General features: G+C 43.1%; 1 protein-coding gene across 2 annotated transcripts in view; it reads right to left on the minus strand.

Annotated features, from left to right (window-relative positions):
• CHID1 (chitinase domain containing 1) overlaps positions 1–25,126 on the minus strand; it is a 266,132-nt gene that overhangs the window by 233,274 nt on the left and 7,732 nt on the right. For both annotated transcript variants that reach the window (XM_075836955.1, XM_075836956.1), the window contains exons 2-6: positions 22,254–22,382; positions 13,534–13,683; positions 9,725–9,857; positions 6,519–6,563; positions 4,990–5,096 (exon numbers count right to left, since the gene is read on the minus strand). In XM_075836955.1, coding sequence (XP_075693070.1) covers positions 4,990–5,096; positions 6,519–6,563; positions 9,725–9,857; positions 13,534–13,683; positions 22,254–22,364 — 546 coding nt within the window. In that variant the 5' untranslated portion in view covers positions 22,365–22,382. The remainder of the gene's footprint in view (positions 1–4,989; positions 5,097–6,518; positions 6,564–9,724; positions 9,858–13,533; positions 13,684–22,253; positions 22,383–25,126) is intronic.

A 25,126-nucleotide genomic window follows, 5' to 3' on the forward strand; every position in this document is an offset into this window, starting at 1 on the left:
CCGCAGATTCACCCGCAGCGGCCGCAAAAATATGTTCGTGTGCATGGGGCCTTACACACGGTTTATTTAATTCTTAACCTTTTAACCCCTTCCCGCCAAAGGCATTTTTCAAATTTTCATTTTCGTTTTTTCTTCCCTACCTTCCAAAAGCCATAACTTTTTTATTTTTCCGTCTATATAGTCCTATGAGGGCTTGATTTTTGCGGGAAGAGTTGTAGTTTTTCTTAACACCATTTATTGTGCCATATAATGTACTAGGAAACGGGGAAAAAATTATTTGTGGGGTAGAAAATAAAAAAACTGCGATTCCTCCATCGTTTTTTTCGCAACGTTTTTACGGAATTCACTGTGCAATTAAAACACCATGTTAACTTTATTCTGTGGGTCTATACAATTACGGCGATACCAAATATATATAGTTTTTTTTAATAATTTATATTTTACTACTTTTACAAGTAAAAACCGAAGTGTAAAAAATAAAATTTATTTTGTGTTGCCAAATTCTGAGAGCCATAACTTTTTTATTTTTCCGTCGATTACATGGTATGAGAGCTTATTTTTTTTGCGGAATAAACTGTCGTTTTTAATAATACCATTTTGGGGTGCATGCAACGGTTTGATCACTTTTTATTTAATTTTATGTGGAAGGTGAGGTGACCAAAAAATAGGGATTCTGGCGTTTACATTTTTTTTTTTTACGGCGTACACCGTGCGGGTTAAATATTGATATATTGTTATAGTTCAGACTTTTACGGATACAGGGATACCAATTATGTTTATTTATATCCTTTTTTACTATGCCCTAGGGGGAAAATGGGAAAAGGTTTTTTTTTTTACTTTTCATTTTTTTTTTTACATAAAAACTTTATTTTACAAATTTTTACTTTTTTTATTTTTATTAGTCCCCCTTAGGGGACTTCAACCAGCGATCGTTAGATCGCTTGCACTATATACTGCAATACTAATGTATTGCAGTATATCGTGACTCTGACAGAGGCAGGGCTTAATAGGAGCACAAAGATGGCAGAACTGGGGGTCTTCATTAGGCCCCCAGGCAGACATATCAACCATCGCCACCCTGTGATTGCATTGCGAGGGGCGCGACGAGTCGTTAGAGGGTGTCCCCCCCCCCCTCTTTCTAAAGATTTAAATGCTGTGGTCACTATTGATCGCGGCATTTAACTAGTTAAATGAGAGGGATCGCGCTCGAGCGCGATCCCGCTCGTTACTCTGAAGTGTCGGCTGTAACATACAGCCGACACGGCAACGTATGGGTTCACTCCGTGAGCCCGTTCCATAATTCCCCTACCCGACTTTGGCGTATGGATACGTCAAATGTCGGGAAGGGGTTAATTACCTAACAGCTAAACTGGTAGAAGATGGGAGTCATAAGAGACTATGACAGAGCCTGTTGATAATCAACATTGGCAGTTTTATTGCCAGGTACATAGTCAACGATTTTTAGCTGATCCAACTCTGTAGCAGGCAACATACAGTCTATGCCAGAAACAATGGCAACGTCATTAATTGTTGTACCATTGAACCTGCCTAGATGCATGGCCAGAGGTGCCTTATCTGCCCTGATAACCTTATTATTGTCTGAGAGCATTTTTTCAATTGCTGCCTTAAACGGATTGACATGAGGATTATGATGATGTAGCATCTCCTGTAATTTAACTATTGTTTCCTGCTTGATTGCTGGGAAATTTCCATGTCGGGCATTAAGGCTCTTTTACACCGGCCGACATTCGGCCGTTGCAGCGACCTCCGATCAACTAGACATCGTTGATTGGTGCTCGTTTGCTCTTGTCACTATGCTATGGATGGGGACGAGCGGTCGTTACTCCGATCGTTCGTCCTAATACATTATTATCATGTCGGCAGCGCGTCTCCCTGTTTTGCACAGGGAGATGTGCTGCCGACAATGATAATCTTTTACTTTTTTAAAACGATACGACCAGAAGATGATCGAGCGTTTGCTCGTTCATCTGCTGACCGCTGACCTTTTTACACAGGGCAATATCGGCAACGAGCGTTATATTAATGCTCGTCTGCCCGACAATCGTCCTGCGTAAAACCCCATCTAGTCTCTACATCATCATCCATGAAGTAGATCTGCAGGAATGCATGTTCCTGATTCTTTACTGACAAAAGAGATCCTCATGTGGGCATGAGACCACTCTCTCGGACTTCAGTTGCTCCAAATTAAGTCATGTGAAAATGGTTATAACTTCTGATTTTGCTAAAAAATAAATAAATCTCAATTCAAGGCTATTGCCTGTAAGCAATGACTTGAGTGGCTCCGGTGGAGTTTGCAAGTCTGGTATCTGTACGTTGCTTCCAGGCAGCACATACCTGGTACCTCCCTGCAAACTTTAAGGCACCACAGAATGTGCATGAAATTTCCATTTTGACAATCACAACCAATCTATGTTGGCCATAGACTATGGTTGGATCATAAATGAAAGCAGGATCATGCATGAACGCCCACTCATTAGCACGCTGAACATCATGATGTCCTCTATCAGCTTGCTTTCGGGTCTGGGTTTGGGCAGGAGTCTCTGCGCTTCTGAGAGCCACCTTCCGGAGAAAGCCGAGCCCGAGTTTTCTGAGGAGTTTCTGCAGCTATAGCAGCAGTATGACACATTTGATCAAGAATTTGCTGAATAGTTTCTGCAGCTCATGATGCGGCTTTACTCCTGGCCATCAGAGACTTCCTGCTAATTGATAAAGTTCCCTTTCTCTGCATTTTGCAAATTGAAGTTAACGCCTAGCTGACTTCAAATTTGTTAAGTTTAGATCCTGAAGGTGTAGTGGTTGCTTAGAAGCCAAGTGCAATAGGCTTTAGAAATGTGAAATCAAGATCTCACGGCCAGAGTGGCTTTATACCTCCACTGGACTTGGTTTAATTTTTCAAGACCTCTTAGTGGGTCCAAAAGGATCCCACTGAAGTCAGAAAGATCAACTGGAAGTTGACGCCCCCCTCAAGATTTATGACTGAAAACATTAATACGTGCACAAAAAGCATAAGATGCAAAAAGGGATAATTTATATAAACTGGTGTAAAAGAAAAATGATGGAGTTGCCGATAGCAACCAATCTGCATGCGCGCTCTCCACTTCAGCTCTTGCACTGTCCGTAGCAGAGACACTCCCACTTGCCAGTTTGGCAGACAAGTACAAGACTGCGTGATCTGTCGTGAGAGATCAGTCTTGTCCTTGTCTGCCGAGAGATGAAGAGTGAGAGAACGTGTGCGCGCACACGCTCTCTTCTCTACAGCTCTTGATTTGATACGGTCCGTAGCTGATTGGACAGTGTCACAGCCATGTTTCACGCCCCATTGACAGTTCAGGGGGTTATTTAAATATCTGGTGCCAAATATACAAAAAATGTAAAGTGCCCCAGCGTTAGTACACATGTATGGGCAGGTGAAAGGTTCTCTTTAACCCCTTAATGACCGCCGATTAGCCTTTTCATGGCGGTCATTAATGGGCTTTATCCTACAGCGCCGCTATTCCACGGCGCTGCATTAGAATAAAGTAAACAGAGCAGGCAGCCGTGAAATCTCCCTCCTCTCAGATGCCAGAGGTGAGATCGATATTACTATCTCACCCGTTTAACCCCTCAGATGCGGTGCACAATAGCGTGCACCACATCTGAGTGGTTTTGGGGAGAGGGAGGGAGCTCCTTCTCTCTCCCACCGACACCCGGCTGTAAGATCACCGAGTGTCTAATAAAGGCCCCCAGGTCTGCCTGTAATGAATGCCTGCTAGATCATGCCGGAGGCATGTCCTAGCATATGCCTGTCCGTTTTAAACGGACAAGCAGTAAAGTATTGCAGTGTATTAGAAAAGCGATCGGATGATCGCATATGAAAGTCCCCTAGTAGGACAAGTAAAAAAAAAAAAGTTCAATAAAGTTAATTTAAAAAAAAGTGAAAAAAAAAATGAACACCACACTTTTTCCTTTTACAAACTGCTTTATTATTAAAAAAAACACAATAAAGCAAAAAAGTTACGCATATTTGGTATCGCCTCGTCCGTAAAGACCCCGACTATAAAGCTTTTACATTATTTAACCCGCACGGTGAATGCTGTAAAAAATAAAATAAAAAACAATGGAAAAAGTGTTTTGCAGCATTAGGCTATGTTCACACGGGGTATTTTGCCGAGTTTTTTGACACGGAAACCGCGTCGCAAAACTCGGCAGAAACGGCCCGAGAACGCCTCCCATTGATTTCAATGGGAGGCGTCAGCGTCTTTTTCCCGCGAGCAGTAAAACTGCCTCGCGGGAAAAAGAAGCGACATGCCCTATCTTCGGGCGCTTCCGCCTCTGACCTCCCATTGACTTCAATGGGAGGCAGGAGAAAGCGTATTTCTCGCTGTTTTATGCCCGCGGCGCTCAATGGCCGCGGGCGAAAAACGGCACGATAATTGCCGCGAAAATCGGCGTGCAGGGAGAGGAATATCTGCCTCAAAGTTCCAAACTGAATTTTGAGGCAGATATTCCTCCCCCAAAATACTCCATGTGAACATAGCCTTACTGAGCTATGCAACGGGGAGTTTTAAAGGGTAAATTAGCTAAACAGATAAACCCATTCACACCACTATGCACCTAATATATAGACAAATAGTAGTATAGAGCCATCAACATCTCCTTCAGGCAGTAAACACGAGCTTTAGATTTATTTGTAAACTACACAGAGTAAGGCTCACAACTATTGTATGGCCCTATAATGTGCCTCCAATTTTACACAGAGGTTTTTCTCATGGATTTTCCAATGCACTTTGTATTACGGAGCTTTTATCCTCTAAAAGCAGTGATGTATTAGTGGATTTTAATTTGAATCCATATTTAAACTCAATATCTTCTGAAATAACAAGTACATTTAGAAAACACTAAATTTTGCTTTCTTTATATTTGTTTTGCAATTGTCATAAAATAAAGAAAAAAAAATGGAAAAGAAAAGTACAAATATACAATACTGACCTTTGCACTCTGAATCAAAGCATCTGACAGATCTTCTATTTCATCTTCACTGCTGAAAACACTCTCAAAGTCCTGGAATGTCCAGCTGTCAAACAGGACCCGTGGCACTGGGATATAACAACACATAAATCACTAGGTGAATCATGTTTGTGGTGTAAACCAACAAAAAAATAAAATAAAAAATTTAACCTTTCACAGTTACAATCTAAAAAGTTTAACTGGGCTCTGTTTACATTACTGAAAATAGACTCCGATGGGGATTTTGTCAGTGTTCCTATCACTTTTGACAGTCAGAATAGTACAAAATGCAGTGCGGTTCTTGCTGACAAAATGACGGATATCTCGATGGACCCTATTATAATTAAATGGGGCCTGTTGGTCAACGTTTGGCCAACTGAAACTGGATATTCTCAGTGTCAAGTCTTCAGTCATAAAAGACCATACTTTCCTGATCTGGTACTGAATTGAGACATATATTCACCATTCACCCAGAGGGTAAAAATTATGTTGGGTTTTTCTTGGAATTTGTATGCAGATTACCAACACGCTTAACAAACTTATTTCTAACTGTGTAACGGTCATCAGAGCTCCAACAATGCACTGCACTCTGGTAACAAGATAACGGATTGCATACGAAAACGGAACACGCCATGATATACAATGAAACAGACAGTACGACAATAGAAAGTAAAGCATAAAGGCTGCAGTGTCTCTATATCCCGACATAAATGCCATAAAGCCGAAAACCTAAAGGATAGTTGATGGCCCTGGCAAGTTCAGCTCTACCCTTCCAATGCCCCTAGATATGCCTTATGTGTTATGTCCAACAGAAGATAATCATAGGTACCCAAACTGCTGCAACTGCATCAATAAATCTCAAACGTATCTCTTCATCCAGTCTCCCTACCGTCTACAATACGCTAAAGAAAACGACATTTAAACGTCCGCTGCCGCAGAACTCATCGAGGAATGGCCACCCTAAGATACACTATGTGGCCAAGAGTATGTGGACAATCCCCTATCCCCCGGAGTAGACTCCGCTATTGATTCCGTCGTTAAAACGGAAACCTGCCGGAATGGTGACGAACGGAAACAATTAGCGATGTTTCCGTCACCATTGATATCAGTGGTGACTGAATGGAAGCTGTGGTTTCACTTTCACTTTCCGTTGCGGGGTTCACCCGACGGAAACCTCAGACGGAACCCCGACACGGAAATGAACGGTGATGTGAACAGGCCCTAACTGATCATGTTGTGAAACGGAAGAAGTAACAACGGCTCAGCCACGAAGCAGCAGACCACACAACTCACAGAGCCAGGCTGCCGAGTGCTGACGAGTGGGGGCTGTTACAAACGCGAAAGGGGGCCGGACTCCATGGTTTTGGAATGAGATGTCCTACAAGCTAATATCATTTGTTTTGGTCAGGCGTTCACATACTTTTGGCTGCATAGTTTATTAGAAGGGTTGGAACTTGTACCATTTTGAGCTCCATATATTCATGGTACTTTAAAAATGTTAATAAACTTACCAATCCGTGTGCTCTTAGAATTCTTCTTAATGTCTTTCATCCATCCTAAAATAAAAAATATCAATTATAAAAAAAGAGATTTGTTTTTTAGTGTTAATTAAAAAATGATATTGTGCCCATAGGCCAGGTAATTGGTCTTTATTTAGCATTTATTCCCAGCATGCTCGGTGGCAGTAGCCTTCCAGGACTAGATTGTATTCGGGGAAACTCAGAGCTCTTCAATTTGCCAGACACCATGTGGGCAGGTATTGGATCTCAGATGCTCTTTTTTTTATACCCCATTGGGCCTTATTCACACGGCGTAAAATTCGAGCGGATTCCGATGTGGAAAACGCATGAGTCGCATGAGTTCTACTTGTATAAAGCCTTCTATTGTTCAAGCAGATCAGCCCCATTGGATGGAGCTAGCCTGAGTGCATAAACATGGCAGTTTTTGATGCAGACCCGCAACTGAAATCTGAGGATCAGCCTAGGATTTCTGTTGCGGATTCTCTGCCAATTCCACGTTGGATTTTTCCACATGAAAAATTTGCTGTGTGAACATAGCCTAAACCGTATACAGAATGTTCCCTCAGTCCCCTCCAAATATGCCACTGGTTTGACAAATGTAAGAAATAGTTCCAACTGTATTTTATTTATTATCACATAAATGTGAGGGTATGTGCACACGACAACGCCAAATACGTCTGAAATTACGGAGCCGTTTTCAGGAGAAAACAGCTCCTGAATTTTAGACGTTTTTACAAGTGCACGCGTTTTTCGCGGCGTCTTTTACGGAACGTAATTGGAGTCAATGAAAAATGGCTCCAATCACGTCACAAGAAGTGTCCTGCACTTCTTTGACGCGGCAGTAATTTTACGCGCCGTCTTTTGACAGTGACGCGTAAAATGACAGCTCGTCTACACAGAACATCGTAAGACCCATTGCAGGTAATGGGCAGATGTTTGCTGACGTATTGGAGCCGTATTTTCAGACGTAATTCGAGGCGTAAAACGCCTCCATTACGTCTGGAAAGAGGTCGTGTGCACATACCCTTACAAGTGACCAGAGGAAAAAGGAGAGGGGTTGTTATAGAAGAATTGGAGCCAACAGGAGAAACTGCAAAGGGGCAAGCCAGTGTTAGTCTGGATCCACACATTTTCTTTAGCCAAACTCAGGAGTGAATACCTAAGAGAGAAGTATCCGTCTTTATACCTTTCCTTCCTTCTAAATCCACTATGGACTTCAGCATAATTTTTTTTTACTAAAACTGCAGCAAAAACGTACAAAAACTGCATGTATGAATCCAGTCCAACAGAAAAGCTGCAGAGATGTATATACTTATTTTCACAATGTATTGCACTTCAACTTCCCCTTTAAAACTAAAATGGTGGTTTGTATGCAATAACATTGGGGCTCATGCACACGACCGTGTTTTTCGTCAGCGTGCTATTCACATTTTTTACAGATAGAAACGAATGGGTCAGTGCACTATGGGGCTATGTACTCATCAGTGTTTTTTGCGGACCCATCGTTTCATTCTGCAAATTAAACTCCTATCCCTGTCCATTTTTGAGGAACCTTGCTGCCATTCAAGTCTATGGGTCCACAAAAAATAACTGACAGCACATGGAAGCCACCCATTTGCAGATTCATTGCTAGGAATCGCCTGGGAAATCCGATCACGTGACCTTCCTATGCGTGCATCCCAAATAGGGATAACTCAGGGAAACTGCACAGCTATAATATACAGACATATGGAACGGTTGCAGAAGCAACACTTAGGCCGGATTCACACGAACGTGATTTGCGTCCGTGCAGCCCGCGTGGTTTTCACGCGGCTCGCGCAGACCAATACAAGTCTATGGGGCAGTGCAGACAGTCCGTGTTTTTTGTGAAGCGTGAGTCCGCTGCGTAAAACTCGCGACATGTTCTATATTTCGGCATTTTTCGCGCATCACGCACCCATTGAAGTCAATGGGTGCGTGAAAATCACGCATGCCCCACGGAAGCACTTCCGTGGGACAAGCGTTATTCGCGCACCAGCAGTAAAAGAATGAATGTAAACAGAAAAGCACCACATGCTTTTTTGTTTACAAACATCCAAACGGAGTGTCATAATGATGGCGGCTGCGCGAAAAGCACGCAGCCGCGCATCCATACGAACAGGACACACGGAGCTGACACGCTGCTACCACGCGCGCAAAACGCAGAGTTTTGTGCGCGCGCTAAACGCTCACGTACGTCTGAATCCGGCCTTAGGCTCGATTCACACAAGGTCAATACGTCCGTAATTGACGGACGTATTTCGGCCGCAAGTCCCGGACCGAACACAGTGCAGGGAGCCGGGCTCCTAGCATCATAGTTATGTACGACGCTAGGAGTCCCTGCCTCGCTGCCGGACAACTGTCCCGTACTGTAATCCTGTTTTCAGTACGAGACAGTTGTCCGGCAGCGAGGCAGGGACTCCTAGCATCGTACATAAGTATCATGCTAGGAGCCCGGCTCCCTGCACTGTGTTCGGTCCGGGACTTGCGTCCGAAATACGTCCGTCAATTACGGACGTAATGACTTCGTGTGAATCCAGCCTTAGGCATTTTGCGGCCGGATAAACGGCAACGATTTGCATGAGGCCTAAGACATGTTATAACGTCAGTAGGGTGAGCTATTTTACTAACTTTGGGAATCCTGCTCATTCTTTAGATGCCCCGGACAGCACAATGTTCTCTGTACGGTCACAGATTCCATTAACCCCCTTCTCCCAGTCCCAACCTCTCCATGCACATGGTCTTTCACAGATTCTATATGGCTAATAGAACATCTGCACGTCATGTCAGATACACACGTTCTCAGACACAGGATCCGCTGATGAACAGGAGCCACTACTGCGGCTTCTCTACTTCTCCCTGCCTCTGTGCAGCCGCCCTGCTGGAAACTAGAAGAGGTTGCGATGTGATTGATGAGGGTGTGCGGCCCCAGGGCTGATAGAAGCTGGTCAAACAACACGGAGAAGGTTGCACTGTGACACCCTCTAGAGAATGAGCAGAAGTTATTAAAGTTGGATACACAGTAAACAAAGTGATTTTAACTTTCAAAAGGTTCTACGCACTTTTACAACTTACCACCTTCTTATTAACCATCCCGTCTTCATGCAACATCTTCAGTAAACGTATTGGTTTTTTTTTATGTGTGTGTTTAAAAAAGGGGCTTAACTGTAAGAACTCACCTTGATCAATGTCATGAAGTCCGGTCACCTGGTAAGACTGTCTACCTTTTCTTCTAATCTGCAGCCAGACTGGAGAAACCAGGGTGAACTTAGAAGCAAATGTTCTTGCAACATCATATCCACGGCCATTCCACTGTAAGTAGAAGTCATAATTGGATATTATTTGCAAGCCGCAGTGTTTATGGACATAAGCTTTTGGAGTGGGTCTTCGCCATATCCAAGCAGGTGTATGTCAGTGGTCCTCTTACACGGCCTGTCCTGGGCTGTGTAAACCTGCGCCGATCAATGAGACAGCTTGTTGATCGTCGCTCATTTGCTCCAGGTACAAGGAGCTATGTATGGGGACGAGTGGTCGTTACTCCGATCGCTCGTCCCCATACATTAGTATGAAGTCGACAGCATGTCTCCCTGCTTACACAAAGAGATGTGTTACCGACAACGATAATATTTTTCATTTTTAAAACGATATGATCAGCAGATGAACGAGCGTTTGCTCGTTCATCTGCTGATCGCTGCCCTGTTTACACAGGACATTTATCGGCAACATGCGTTCCATGATCGTGCGTTTGCCCAATAACTGGCTCGTGTAAAAGGGCCTTAACATTCTCAATACATGTGAGCGATCATAGCGACCAAACAGGGTCATGTCTATTATACGCAAGAATTAGCAGAGTCAGTATGTAATGCACGTCAAGGACAGGCACGGAGAAGGTTGGGTAGATTGGGTAGAATGGGTGTTGGTACTGAGAAGGTTGGTAGATTGGTCTAAGAAAGCAGTGGCAGTGTTAGTCAGCAGGGATATCGAAGTTTGGTTAGTAAAACCAATGCTTCTTCATCCATAATAAAATCCTCAGATTGTACCCGAGTGAATGAGTATTTTGCTATACAAGCAGTGGAGCTGCACAAAGTGTGTGCTGGCATCCAGCTTTGGAAATCCTGCTCACTTTAATGCTAGGACTGCTGGCTTAGGCTTCGCTCACATCTGCGTCAGGGCTCCGTTCCGTCTGAGCTTTCCGTCGGAACGGAGCCCTGACTGACACAAATTGAAACCAGAGGTTTCCGTTTCCATCACCATTGATTTCAATGGTGACGGATCCGGTGCCAATGGTTTCAGTTTTTCTCCGTTGTGCAAGGGTTCCGTCGTTTTGACGGGATGAATACCGTAGTCTACTACGGAACCCTTGCACAATGGAGACAAACTGAAACCATGGTCACCGGATCCGTCACCATTGAAATCAATGGTGATGGAAACGGAAACCTCTGGTTTCAGTTTGTGTCAGTCAGGGCTCCGTTCCAACGGAAATGCTAGATCATGATGTGCAGTCACATACTCACACATTAACTTTACTGAAGTGTCTTTAGAGTGAATAGAGATCACCTCCAGCCAGGACGGGATGTCAATTCACAATCCCGACTATTCGGTAACATTTGTGTGGGACTTAATGACAGCAAGCGTGATCTCGCAAGATTACGCTTGCTGTGCTTTAAGTCCCACACAAACGTTACCGAATAGTCGGGATTGTGAATAGACATCGCGTAATGGCTGGAAGCGATGTCTATTAACTCTCAAGACACTTCAGTAACGTTAATGTGTGAGTAAGTGACTGCACATAATGATCTAGAAAGATCATGATGTGCTGAACACATGAATGGAGAAAAGTGCATGACGCTGATTGGTCACTGATTGGTCAGCGTCATACACTCCTCTCCACAACGCCCACTTGGTCAAAATATAAAAACACGCCCAGTTGTCTATTAAGGAAATCATTAGCATAAATCTAAAATAGGTCATAACTCCGTCAAAATGGATGTTTTTTTTAAAATAAAAACCACTGTTATCTACATTACAGCGCCGATCACATTATGTACAAGATAGGCCACTTATAATGTGGTGACAGAGCCTCTTTAACCCCTATTCACAAATGTGAAGTGTATTTGTTGATATAGATCATTATTGAGGATAGTATATTATCCTTATCTCCTAATACGTTACAATTTCTCTGTGTAATAGTTATATGTTATTCTTCACCTGAATTTCACACCGCAATTTCTGGCTTTCAGCATATTGCAGCACAGTGCAGAGAGTTACTGTATGTGGTACAAGAGGGACATCTTGTGGATATTCCAAGAATTTCACACTAGTATATCTATGCATGTAACAATGATTTATTTATATATTATATACATATACACACTATAGCGCTAAAAGTGTAGGGACACCGACAGTAGCTTTCATGACACCCTATTCTAAAACCATAAGAAATATTTTGGAGCTGGTCTGCTCTTTCAGCTAAAGCAGCTTCCAGTCTTCTGGGAGGGCGTTCTATAAGATTTTGGAGTGTCTGTGGAATTTTTGCCCATTTATCCAGAAGAGCATTTGGGAAATCAGACACTGATGTTGGACACGAGGGCCTGGCTCGCAGTCTCTATTCTAGTTCATTACAAAAATGTTGGCTGGGGTTGAGGTCAGGGCTCTGTGCGGCCAGTCAAGTTCTTACACACCAAACTCCCCCAACCATGTCTTTATGGAATATGCTTTGTGCACTGGGGCACAGTCATGCTGGAACAGAAAAGGGCCGAACCCCAAACTGTTCCCACAAAGTTGGAAGCTACAAGTGTTCAAAATGTCTTGGTTTGCTGAAGCATTAAGATTTCCCTTCACTGGAACTAAGGGGCCTAGACCAAGCCCTAAAAAACAACCCTATAGAATTATCCCTCCTCCACCAACCTTTACAGTTGGCACAATGCCGTCAGGCAGGTCACTCTGCTCCAGAGTCTAGTGGCGGCTTTACACCTTAGATCTGACACGTGGCATTGTGCTTGGGGTTGTAAGGCTGGCATGCCGCTGCTCAGCCATAGAAACCCATGCCATGAAGCTCCTGGCGCACCGTTTTTGGGCTGATGTTAATGCCAGAGGAGGTTTGTATGTCTACAGTTCTTGAGTCAGCGACTGAGTTGGCGACTTTTATACACTATGCGCGTCAGTACTCAGCGACCCCGCTCCATAACTTCACGTGATCTCCAGTTCATAGCGGAGCAGCTGTGGTTCCTAAACGCTTCCACTTTGTATTAAAATCACTCACAGTTGATCGTGAAATATCAAGGAGGAACGACATTTCACAAACGCACTTGTTACAGCAGTGACCTCCTATTACAGGACGACGCGATTTTGTTTTTAGAACGACCCGTTCTTTCACAATGTTTGTTAGACACACTGCATGGTGAGGTGCTGGATCTTGGATTCTATACACCTGTGGCAATAGGACTGAATGAAATTCTTGAATTCAATGGACAAGGTTTATAGACGAAGCTCTTGATTCAAACATGGATATACAAATGAGACGTCTTAGAACATAAAACTTAGTATTCCCATTTTAAACAAGAACGAAGAACTACCTGAAAATTAAAGTACAGTTCGTGTGGGACATGGACGTTACAGGTTGCCTGTGAGGAAAGCTTCTTGTCCGGTGTCTCCATGACAACACTTCCTGCCCCAGCAGCCTGCTCGAAATATTAATGCCCCTATGATAACACTGAGCACAGGAACTATTGTGTTGTCACTCTAGGTATAGGATGCTTGTAGGACCCAAGGAGGACACCCCGGTCCTTACATCAGAAAAAAAATTGCGGAGATCAGATCTTTCTCTGATCTTTAAAATAAAATCGGGCGTTCAGCCATTTGATGTGCATGTTTAACAGGTTAAAGACAAAAGGATCATGTATCAGAATGTTTATCTGAACGTACACATTTCTTTATATCCAAGGCCATCCTATATATGTGAATATGTCATTCAGGAGTCATGACTTACCGGTGTAATATATCCTAACACGTCCCCAGAAACATGGCGCTCCTTCACCTTTATGCTGCAATAACTTTGGTGATCGAGCACAATATCTTTTGCCTTGACGTCAGTGGTGACCAATCCCCGGGACTGCACAGGAACGTCAGACGGGCGATTCTACCACAAAGAAACAGAAGATGTATACATTAGGGTAGGGACATTACAGGACTGAGCCGGCAGTCACACGTCCGTGGTCCATTATGGGCCATTGAAACCAATTTGTGCTCTTTGTAATCTTCTAATGAAAAGACATGAGCACATAATGTTCTGCAGGAATTCATACCAGAGACTTGCGGCCCCTTGCCTGCTACTTATGTTTAAGCCCTGATTAAACCCTTATCACTATTCCCATCTTATAATGTGATGACGTATTGTGGCGTCCCCTTTTACTTTTTCCCCCCTGGCCACGCGCTTTGCAGGGAAATGCTGCACGGCCCTGTTCAAGTGAACGGCCAAGTGGCTGGAGCTCCGCTCTGCAGGGAAAACTTATATGGGGACTCAGCACTAATTTAGCACTGAAGCCCTTTTATTATTGGGGGTCCCAGGGGTCGGCCCCCTCAACGATCATAAAGTGATGTGATATCCTAGCGATAACTTTATAAAATGGGAATAACACTTTAAAGCATACCTAACCTTTCAGGTGAATTTTCAGAACAAGTCATATGTGAAATAACACTATTGCTGTCCATTGAATTAATTGTATGTGGCATTTTTTTTATTTCTTTTTTTTTTAAACAGTTTTCCCGCCAGCAGGCTCTCTCTCTAGTTCTCCATTTTCTCTGAGCTAGTGAGTGGGGGCTAGCTGCTATCATGTCTTCTATACATTGCACACAGAGAAGAGGAGAATTCTGCTCTCCTATCTATCATATATATACCAGCCGCATGGAGGACATTATACAGCAGTCGTGAGCAGTGAGGCTGTGAATCCAGCACTGGGATGAGATAGAGAGACAGAGACGCAGCAACTTTCTACTAAGTGTTCTATGCCTTTTTCCTCACTCTGCTCCTTCCTCCACTCTCCTTAGACTTCTATGGGCAATTGTAACCTAATCCTTAAATTTAGTTTGGTCTTGAAGAGATGGAAAAAGCAGTAAATTCAGAGTGAGTGAACGTACGGCGAATTACGGCACTAAAAACTGCATTTACTGTGTGGGGCCTATATGGGGCACAAAAGGGGGGATACTATTACTGTGTATGTCATCAAAGGTGGCACTATGGATGGAAAGTTTGAGTAGAGGTGGGGAATAGTTAGGGAGTGTGCTGGAAAAATAAGGAGCCAAAGATCTCTGTGTCAAATTCTGCAGACACAAGTCGTGGTTGGGAAAAGTCATCATGGTTAAAAGGAAAGTGACCAACTCTGGGAAGACAAGATGTCACCTGTGAGTCACTGGATGTAACTGTATTGTATTCACTTACATGGTCTGCAGTGCGCCTGTGTAGAACTAGTATCTATGGTCACTGTATGGTGGTAGTTTTGGTCATTGCATAGTGTTTTATTTAGTAACAGTATGGTAGTATTTGTCACTATGTGGTTATTGTGTGGTGGTATTATTTAGTAACAGTATTGGGGTATTATTCAGTCACTATGTGATCATAGTGTGGAAGTATTATTCAGTAACAGTATGGTGGGGTTATTCCATCAATATGTGATGGTAATACAGATCTAGCTAATTTTAAAGGGGTTTACCCACAAAACACATGTATCCCCTATCCACGGGATAGGGTATACATGTGTGGTCGCTGGGGTCTGACCCCCAGCGATGAGGAGAATGGGGGACCAAAAGTCCCCCGAAGTGCTCCATTAAAATAACCTGACATCTGACAATCTCAATATCTCCTTGTTGGGTATCCATGATAGAACCAGAAAAATGTATTCTGGCATTTTACACTTAACGGGGGTGTCTGGGATTATTGCAGCTCAGTCCTAAAACTTTAAATCGAGAGGAACTGCAATACCAGACAAAGCTCTTGAACAGGTGTGGCACTGTTTCTGGGGGGAAAAAAATGGACAAGCTCTTTAAGCTTTGGTGAACCGCAGCCAGCACTCGGTATCACACATGTATCCGCTATCCTGTGGATAGGGGATACGTGCATTTGTGGGAAAAACCCCTTTAACTTGACTCTGATAACTTGCTGCAGCGTGATATCACGCAACAAAAGCCATTAAAAAGTGTCAAGTTAAAGGTTTCTTGCCGCAGTAGATTTAACGCGTTAAGAGTCATGTAAGAGATTGTTACATTTGTATGAGGTCATGGTGTAGGTGGAGGTAATATTCAGTCACTATGTGGTTATGGTGTGGAGGTATTATTCAGTAACACTATGGGGGTATTATTCAGTCACTATGTGGTTATGGTGTGGCGGTATTATTCAGTAACAGTATGGGGGTATTATTCAGTAACAGTATGGGGGTATTATTCAGTAACAGTATGGGGCTATTATTCAGTCACTATGTGGTTATGATGTGGCGGTATTATTCAGTAACACTATGGGGATATTATTCAGTCACTATGTAGTTATGATGTGGAGGTATTATTCAGTAACAGTATGGGGGTATTATTCAGTCACTATGTGGTCATGTTGTGGCAGTATTATTTAGTAACAGTATGGGTGTATTATTCAGTCACTATGTAGTTATGTTGTGGCTGTATTATTTAGTAACAGTATGGGTGTATTATTCAGTCACTATGTGGTTACGTTATGGCGGCATTATTCAGTAACAGTATGGTGATATTATTCAGTCACTATGTGGTTATGTTGTGGCGGTATTATTTAGTAACAGTATGGTGATATTATTCAGTCACTATGTGGTCATGTTGTGGCAGTATCATTTAGTAACAGTATGGTGGTATTATTCAGTCACTATGTGGTCATGTTGTGGCAGTATTATTTAGTAACAGTATGGGGGTATTATTCAGTCACTATGTGGTTATGTTGTGGCGGTATTATTTAGTAACAGTATGGTGATATTATTCAGTCACTATGTGGTTATGGTGTGGCAGTATTATTTAGTAACAGTATGGTGGTATTATTCAGTCACTTTGTAGTGATAATTTGTGTTCATGATGTGGTGGTATTATTTGGCCTTTATATAGTGTTATTATTAATAATGCTGGTCTTGGTATACTGGGGTTTTGTTCAGTAACAGTATGATGGTAACATGTACGGTGATAATATTCACTCCTTGTAATGTGCCACATGATGCACATTGACATGTAGGGGAGACTTACGTGTGGGGTGGGGACACATAGCTTATATACAGCTTTGGGCCCACTATCCTATTAATCCACATCTGAGTGAACAGTTAGGATGTAGGGGGGGGGGGGCGACCGTGAGATGCAAAGAGAGGGGCATTTATCTCCGTTCAGATATATTACGGTTTTTTATATATTCACTTGTGCTAATGATTTCTGCAAAGTCGGTTAAAAAGTTAGTGACCATTTAATGACCAAGCCTGTTTGGGCCTTTTGACTGCAAGCTCGATGGACCCCCCCCCCTACATGGGAGGCTCACACCACAAGTGTGAACAGAGCATAATGAAACAATTTATATCTAGAAATGCGCCACTACACAAATATGAAATAAATAAAAAAACACATCGCTATGGATGCACATAGTTTTAAGACTTGCCGCACAGGCATATTACAAGTGATATGTACAGCATAAACTAGAATATATTGTATGAACAGCTCAGATTTAGAGCCACGCCAGAACAGCTACCAGAGGAAATGCGGTGACTGCAGTCAGGATTTATTGGTACCCTTAACATATTCTCAGTGGTCTATAACACAACTACTGCATACAAAATAACCCGACATCTGACAATCTCAATATCTCCTTGTTGGGTATCAATAATATAACCAGAAATTCTGCCATTTTACACTTAAAGGGGTTGTCCGGGATTAGAAAAATGGTCTGTTTTTTTTGTTTTTTTTATCAGAAACAGCGTCACATCTGTCCATGGGCTGTGTCTGATATTGCAACTCAGTCACATTAACTTTAAATCGAGAGGAACTGCAATATCAGACAAAGCTCATGGACAGGAGTGGCACGGTTTCTGGGGGGTGGGGGAATGGACAAGCCCTTTAAGCTTTGGTGAACATACATTAATAATTTTAGGAATTGCATGGACAGCAATTCTCTTATATACTGTAATAAACGGAGTAGCTCCTCTTAATGTGTTCCTCTGGTTTTATAAGACTTGAGTTGTGAGACTCTCAGACGACCCCCGATTCACTAAAATGAAGAGGACCCTTGCACTCTTTTAGAGGGATTGTAGGAGATTAGAAAAACTTTAGATTTTTCTTACAGAAAGAGTGGCACTTTGCCTTTTGCCATTTTTACTGTTATTGCAGCTCAGTCCCATTCACTTAAATATACACAGCCAATGCATAAGAGTGGCACTGTTTCTGGAACCCTCTGTTCCAATCTCAGAAAAAACTTTAGGCCCTGTTCCCCTATGGTTTAGCTCAAAGATTCTCGAGATTGGAGGGCAGTCAACGCTGATCTAAAAGGAGCACAGATGGGAGGAGATGTAGTATTAAATGGTATCATTTTGGGGTACATGGGACAATAAGTAATTCCGCTGTTATTTTTTGTGGGGTTTTTTTGTATGGCTTTCACCGATCACTAGAATAGGTAAATTGACCCGTTTCTCCTCACTAAACAATCGCAGTGAGGAGGATCATATCTAAGTTGATCAACTTCAATATGATAAGTTTTACGGTTATAGAAGGTATCAGAGGGACACAGTAAACACAGACAGCCGAGCGGTCAGCGCTGTTCACTGACGGATGCAGCCGACAGTGCCAAAATGCAGCTTTTATGTAAAGGGAACGCATAGAAGCTGCATTTCGAATAGTGAACATAATTATTTTAAAAAAATAATGACAAATGTTTTATCAATAAATATGTACATTTGTAAAAAAAAAAAAAATATGCCCACCAAAGCATTACATAGCATTTAATATGTTGCCCTGTGTAAGCGCAGCATATTACAGCTACATGTGCGGCACTCCCCTCATGAATACCCGTATGTTCTTTCAGCACTTCTAATAGCCAAACAGCACAACATTTTTTGTGGCATTTTGGCTGCTAGGAGTACGGACCTTTAGCTGTAATATGCTGCCCGTATATAGTGCAGAATATTCAACGGACCAATCCGCTTTTTAAAAGGCTGTGTAAACCTTTGAGCACATTTTTTTCCCCCTAAAATAACGTAATAGAAGTTCTTAAACAACTTTTTTATTGGGTTGTTTTTTTTTTTAATTTGAAGCTGCTATCACTCACATCTAAGTTTATGACTTAGATGTGATCGATAACAGGTGGATCCTGCGTTTCAGAGACTCGCAGGATCCGCTGTCACCACAGACGTCAGTCACGCTGACCTGACGGAGTTGGGTTTTAGCGCAAGATATGAATACAGGATACATAGAAGCTATATCTGAAAAAGTAAAACTCTTATTTTTTTCATACAAAAACAATTAAAAAGTTGTCTAAAATCCTCTAATACATTGAAGTATATTCACTGCAGCCTATAATCCGTGGATGGAGTGATCACAAAAGCTGCCAATATCCCTGTCAGCACATCAAAATGGGGGCGATTCAGTTGCGGATCCACATAAGGGTGGTTCGGGGGGCTGCCCGGCCCATAACATTTATGGGCCGGGGGGGCAAAGGCCCCCTCATGCACGGTAGCGTCGCTAGCACCGGAGGGGGCCCCGGTGCTAGCGACAGCCACATTCACTTGTATCTGCGTCCTCAGGATGCAGATACGAATGAATACTATAGGCTGCTGCTGCCTCTCTGAGGGGGCGGCAGCGCCACTGAAACCTTGCAGCCTATAAGGCGCTGGAAAGACTACCTGCGCAGGCCGGTGTGATGACATCACTGCATCACGCTGGTCTGCGTATACGTCCCGCTAGGAGGATTGTGCAGCTCTCCATCCGTCGCGGGAACAGGGCAAGGCAAGTACAATTTCTTTTTTGGGGGGGGGGGGGGGCTATGTGGCAATATACAAGAGAGGGGCGCTGTATGACACTATATACAAAGGAGGGGGGCTGTGTGGCACTACATACAAGGGAGTGGACTTGTGTGTGGCGCTATCCACAGGGGAGCGTGTGTGTGGCACTATCCACAGGCTGGCTTGCGTGTGGCGCTATCCACAGAGGGCATGTGTGTATGGCGCTTTCCACAGGGGGCGTGTGTGTGTGGTGCTATCCACAGGGGTAACAAATAATGGAAAAGGAACAGCAGTGTGCGGTTCTATTATTAAAAAAAATACAACAAACTTTATAGAATAGTCAAATATATATAAAAATATATATATATTTTTTTTTTTTAAATAAAAAATGTCTAATGTAGGGATAATGAATTTCAGTGCAGAAGACCCCTGATTCTGCACTTATTTGGGACAACAATTAGCCCTTATGAACAATTAATATCCAATTGTGCGGACAGTAAATTTATTTATGTCATTTTAAGTAACTAAAGACTGTTCCTGCAATTTGTAGAATATATCTATGCTGGCAAAAGGAGGGATAATTCTTGCACTCCTGCCAGGCGCTTCCACCGCAAGTGGTAGAAGCGGAAGAGGCGGAAGAGAGCAGGGCAGCTGAGCCGTGTGATCCGCTCTGGTACGTAAATCGAGCGGTGAGTACTCTTCTCCTGCTTGACGCTTACACCGCTAGACTATAGAGCGGAGGAAAGAAGGGCAGCTAAGCCACAGAACCGCTCACAGTAGCGAGTCGCTCTCGGCAGTGAGATACCGAATGATGTTGTCCCTCACCCACACCGCTTCGCATAGAGGCGAGGGTAGCGAGGGAGAGCAGGAACAACTAACTAAGGCTGAGACAATTTTAAAAACTAAACACCCGACACACGTTTCGCTGGCATTTCCGGCTACTTCTAGAAGTTTTTAAAATGGTCTAATGAACCCTATAGCACAATTATACCATTGCTGCAGTATTTCAGCTTTACTTAGTTGCTTGCACAAAAAGGTAAAGTTAACAATAGTTACGGCGTGGCAGGGCGGCGGTGGAGAAGGTGGGCCCAAGTTTGGGTAACAGCCCAGGGCCTATGGTCCACTTAATCCGCCACTGGGGCGATTCTTATAATAACATTAAGAAAACGGTTGACAATCTGTAAAGCAGCTTCAATGTGGAGTTGAGGTTTAAAGTGTAAGTTCAGTTTCGGTGAACCTTTACAAATATATTATTGTACAATACAAAATCAACAAAGATTTTGCACTGACATCTCTGTAAGTAACATTTGTTTAAACAGCACATTCTGAAGTCAGAACCTGATGATTATACAGAGATGAGTGGCGCTACGTAGGCGCTGCTCGTCTCTTCCTGCTCAAACACTCGGTCACAGATCACTTTTGCAGAGAGTTCCTTCTCCTGTGCCAACCACTGATCGACTGATGCATGCTCCCTCTCTCTTTCAAAAAAGTTACTTCAGCAGCTGCAATGTAAAGTACACAGCATTATTTCCCTGCTGCTGCAGAACATCATAATAAACACTGCCACTGCTGAAGAACCTTTTTTAAAAGAAATACTGCAGTACAATGAATTATTAACCAACCAATCAATGGTGGACAGATAGCCCCCCGCCCCCTTCAAATGAGGTTCTGCAGCAGAAGAGATATGTATTATAAGGAATTATGTACCCTCTACTATACCTTCTAAAGAAAATTAAAAGTCACCTCGGAGCGCCATGAACTGTATAAATGCACTTGGCCTTCAACCTTATGGGCAAGGGACTTGTTGGGGACTTCTTATATACTTAGAATTTTTAGTAGGGAGTACCTTATCCTTAATATAATGCCTTATTCTTCCTTATTTAAAAAATGATGTTCGAAGTTGCAGGACATATATTCAGGGCTGTCGGAATTTCATCTTCCAAGCTATTGACCTGCAAATCCTACAGCAGAATACAGACTGCCATAAATAGTCATTGGACTCCAGACTACAGATGGTTGTAAAATATTTAAAGGCTGCTGATGGATTTCTAGGGCAATGAAGGAAGGTTTCAAATTCCTCAGAGCTGGGAGATTATCAGCAGAAAGAAATTCAAATAACAACAATATATTAGAAAAATTATGTGACTTCAAAAATGGACAGGATTAGAATAATATGGCGGCTTTCTTCCAAAACCAGCACAACAGTCCATGTGTTGTGTCTGGTATTGCAGCTCAGTCCCATTCAATTCAATCGCGCGGAGCTGCAATACCACATACCACCTGTGGACAGGTGTGGTGTTATTTTTAAAAGAAATTAGCCACGTTTTTCTAATTCTGTACAAGTGACGTGCTCTGACATAACCCGGCAGAGTACAGCAACACAAAGTGTGACATGTTATACAGTAGAAGAAACATATAAGTACCTTTTATAGAATTGTTCCGCAACTTGTGGCTCTTCAGCTGTTGCAAAACTACAACTCCCAGCATGTCCTGACATCCTGCAGCTGAACAAGTTTAGTAGTCTAGCCAAAGCTGGAGAGGCGCAGGTTCGGGAACACAGCCTTATAGCATACTATTATATTGAAATATGTCTTATATAAATGTAAATAAGCCGCTGCAGCCTCGTTTCATGAATAAAATCCACCATTACCATAACTTATTTTTACGAGGGATTTTTGCGGTCACGGCACTGTCATTTTGGGAGAATCTACAGTATTTGGAATCTTACCTTTGTATCGAGGGACTTTGAGGAAGCTTTCTTGGAGTCCGTCTTTGACAAAGTGGCATCAGCCAAGTGGCAAGCAGTAGTCACCATCAGCAGAGCATTCAGTAGCTTCATTGTTTCAGACCTGACTCCCTGCAACAAGAATATGAGGACAGTGACACAGCAGATACAAAGCAGAGTTCTGATTTTGATGTGTGGGAGGGAGCCTGGCACAGTGCTGGAGGCAATGTCTGGCCATCTAGCCCCTTCATCACTACATGCCGCGTCTCTATCTATATACAGCAGGATAGAAAACAGGGGCACGGATCTGATCTGCAATGCATGTACTGGTTGGAAGGTAAATTGAAGGACACATTTTACATACACAACCAACAATCAATTGATTGCCTATTAAATTGTTTCGTAGCTATTTCGTATTCCATACTTCAGAAGATTTATTAAAAATAGTGCAGGGGAATGTGGACTAGATGACCATTGGTACCAATCAGGTTGCGGTTTTTACTTTTTTAGCACATGTAGAAATATAAACTGTAGTCGTAACGGGGAGCTTTATCTGCTGTACAACAGACTTCCTCTTACATCTACACAGGCATGTTTTAAGTCACTCTCAGCTGTCAAGCCGAAACATGAGAAGAAGGCACAAAAATTATGCAGCTTTACAATAAAAACAATGAGCGGAAAAAGGAAAGGTAGAATGCATACACTATCTGTGTACTGAGGGCTATGCAGATTTATCAAAACCGGCCTAAAAGTAAACCAATCAGAGCTCAGTTTACATTTTTTATAGTGACCAGGAAAAATAAAAGCAGCACTGTGATTGGTTGTAATGGGAAACCGTCTCAGGGGTGGAAGTGACCTTGCTGCTTATATCAACCAATCGATGTCCACATTTCTACATTTTTCCAGTGCAGATTAGAAAAAGTTGACTGTTTCCCAATGAGCCAGTTGCTCCAATATGTAAATATTATCTACCTTTGTTATCCATTAGGCTAAGAAGGGGGATTGGGAGGTTTCTATGACGCAAGATTCTGGTTGCTTATAGTAGTCGTCTGAATAAGCGTAATTTAATGTAGACGATCAAAGAATGGAAAAGATGCAATAGCAACGTTTCTGGGGTCTTAGCGGATCGTCACAGACGGATTTTAACATGGTTGCAATGAAGTTCCAAAAAACATTTATGCATGGGCAGAAATACCACATACAGTCGTGTCTACTGTGTGCTGGGTACACTTACTTTTTCTTGAATTGTGTTATGTTACACAATTTGTCATGATAGCATTTCAATAAAATTTTGTGCCATCCAGTAAAAGTATACGTTAAACTAATACATCTTTTTAACATAGGAGTCTTTGGACGACGGACGCCTCTGATGAATGCCATCTGTCGCCCATAGACTCATGATAAAAAAAACATTAGAAGTTAAACGTATATGTTTTTTACGGGATGGCTGTGCCGTATACATTCTTTAAAATAAGAGTCTATGGGCATACGTTAATGGGGTTGTCCACCTTCTGACAACTGATGACCTATCCACCAGATAGGTCATTAGTATGTCATCGGTGCGTGTCCAACACCTGGGCCCTGCACCGATAAGCCGCTCCAGTGGCCTGTGGGCACCAGATGTTGTGGCACATAATGCTATGTACGGAGCCCGAAGCAGTTGGCTCCGTACATAGCATAGCTACCGTGCTGCAGAACTGCAGGTCTGCTCCTATTCACTTGAATACAGTACTGCAGCTCGGCCGCTATTCCGTGGCCGGAGCCAACTGCTTCCGGCTTGTACGTCCAGTGCACAGAGGCACCGGACCAGCTGAACTGTGCGGGGTCCGTGTGTCTGACCCACACAGATCATGTACTGATGACCTATCCGGTGGATAAGTCATCAGTTGTCAGAAGCTGGAAAACCCCCTTAAGCGTAAATGTTTTGTTTTTTTGTTTAGCTTTTCTTACAAGTTTACCATCTCGCACCATAAATTTCAAGTTACGGTCGGATTTTGAAATAAAGTAAGTGAGGACATATCTGTTCAATCCCTTCCCGACATTTGTCATATGGATACGTCATGGAAAGCTAGTGCTTCCCGCATTTTGCCGTATCCATACGACAAATGGTGGACACCGGCTCAGAAGCTGAGTCGGGGCCACCATCCCCGGGTGTCGGCTGTATTTTAAAGCTGAAACCCTGGTGTAATGAACGAGGACCGAAGTTTGCTCCGATCCCCGCCATTAACCCCAAAATTGCAGCGGTCAAAAGCGGTCGCCTCATTTAAGGGGTTTGCAGCTCATCGGCACCCCAACAATGAAATTGCCGGGGTGTCGGTGGCTGCAAAGGCAACCGGAGGCCTAACACTGGCCTCCCGGTATGCCTAATACGGAAACCTTTCAGGCCCCGCCCGGAGAAGGGGCCTAAAAGGCTTCCACAGCCGCCGGCAAAATGGCACTGTCTCAAGAGCTAAGCCGGCGTTATCAGCAGTGGATGTCAGCTGTATGTTACAGCTGACATCCACCTCTAACGGTCACAGAGCTAGCTCCGATTCCTGCCATTAACCCCTTAGATCTAAAGTGATCGCTGCATCTAAGAGGTTTGTAGCAGCTCAGCAGCCCTGCCATGCAGTCACAGAGCCGCCGACTGCTGCTATGGCAGCAGGAGGCTTAACAATGGCCTCCTGCTCTGCCATTATGGAAGCAGATTAGTACCCGCCCAGAGGCGAAGCCTAATCGGCTTGCTGTCAGTGAATGACTGATAGATCTAATACATTGCACCACATAGGTAGTGCAATATATTAGAAAAAAAATCTGACAGTTGGACCTTCAAGTCCCCTAGTGGGACTAAAGAAAAGTGTAAAAAAAGTGAACAAAAAAAAAGTTGTACAAAATAA

Source organism: Rhinoderma darwinii, chromosome 9 (assembly GCF_050947455.1).
Source record: "Rhinoderma darwinii isolate aRhiDar2 chromosome 9, aRhiDar2.hap1, whole genome shotgun sequence".
Classification (NCBI taxonomy): Eukaryota; Metazoa; Chordata; class Amphibia; order Anura; family Rhinodermatidae; genus Rhinoderma; species Rhinoderma darwinii.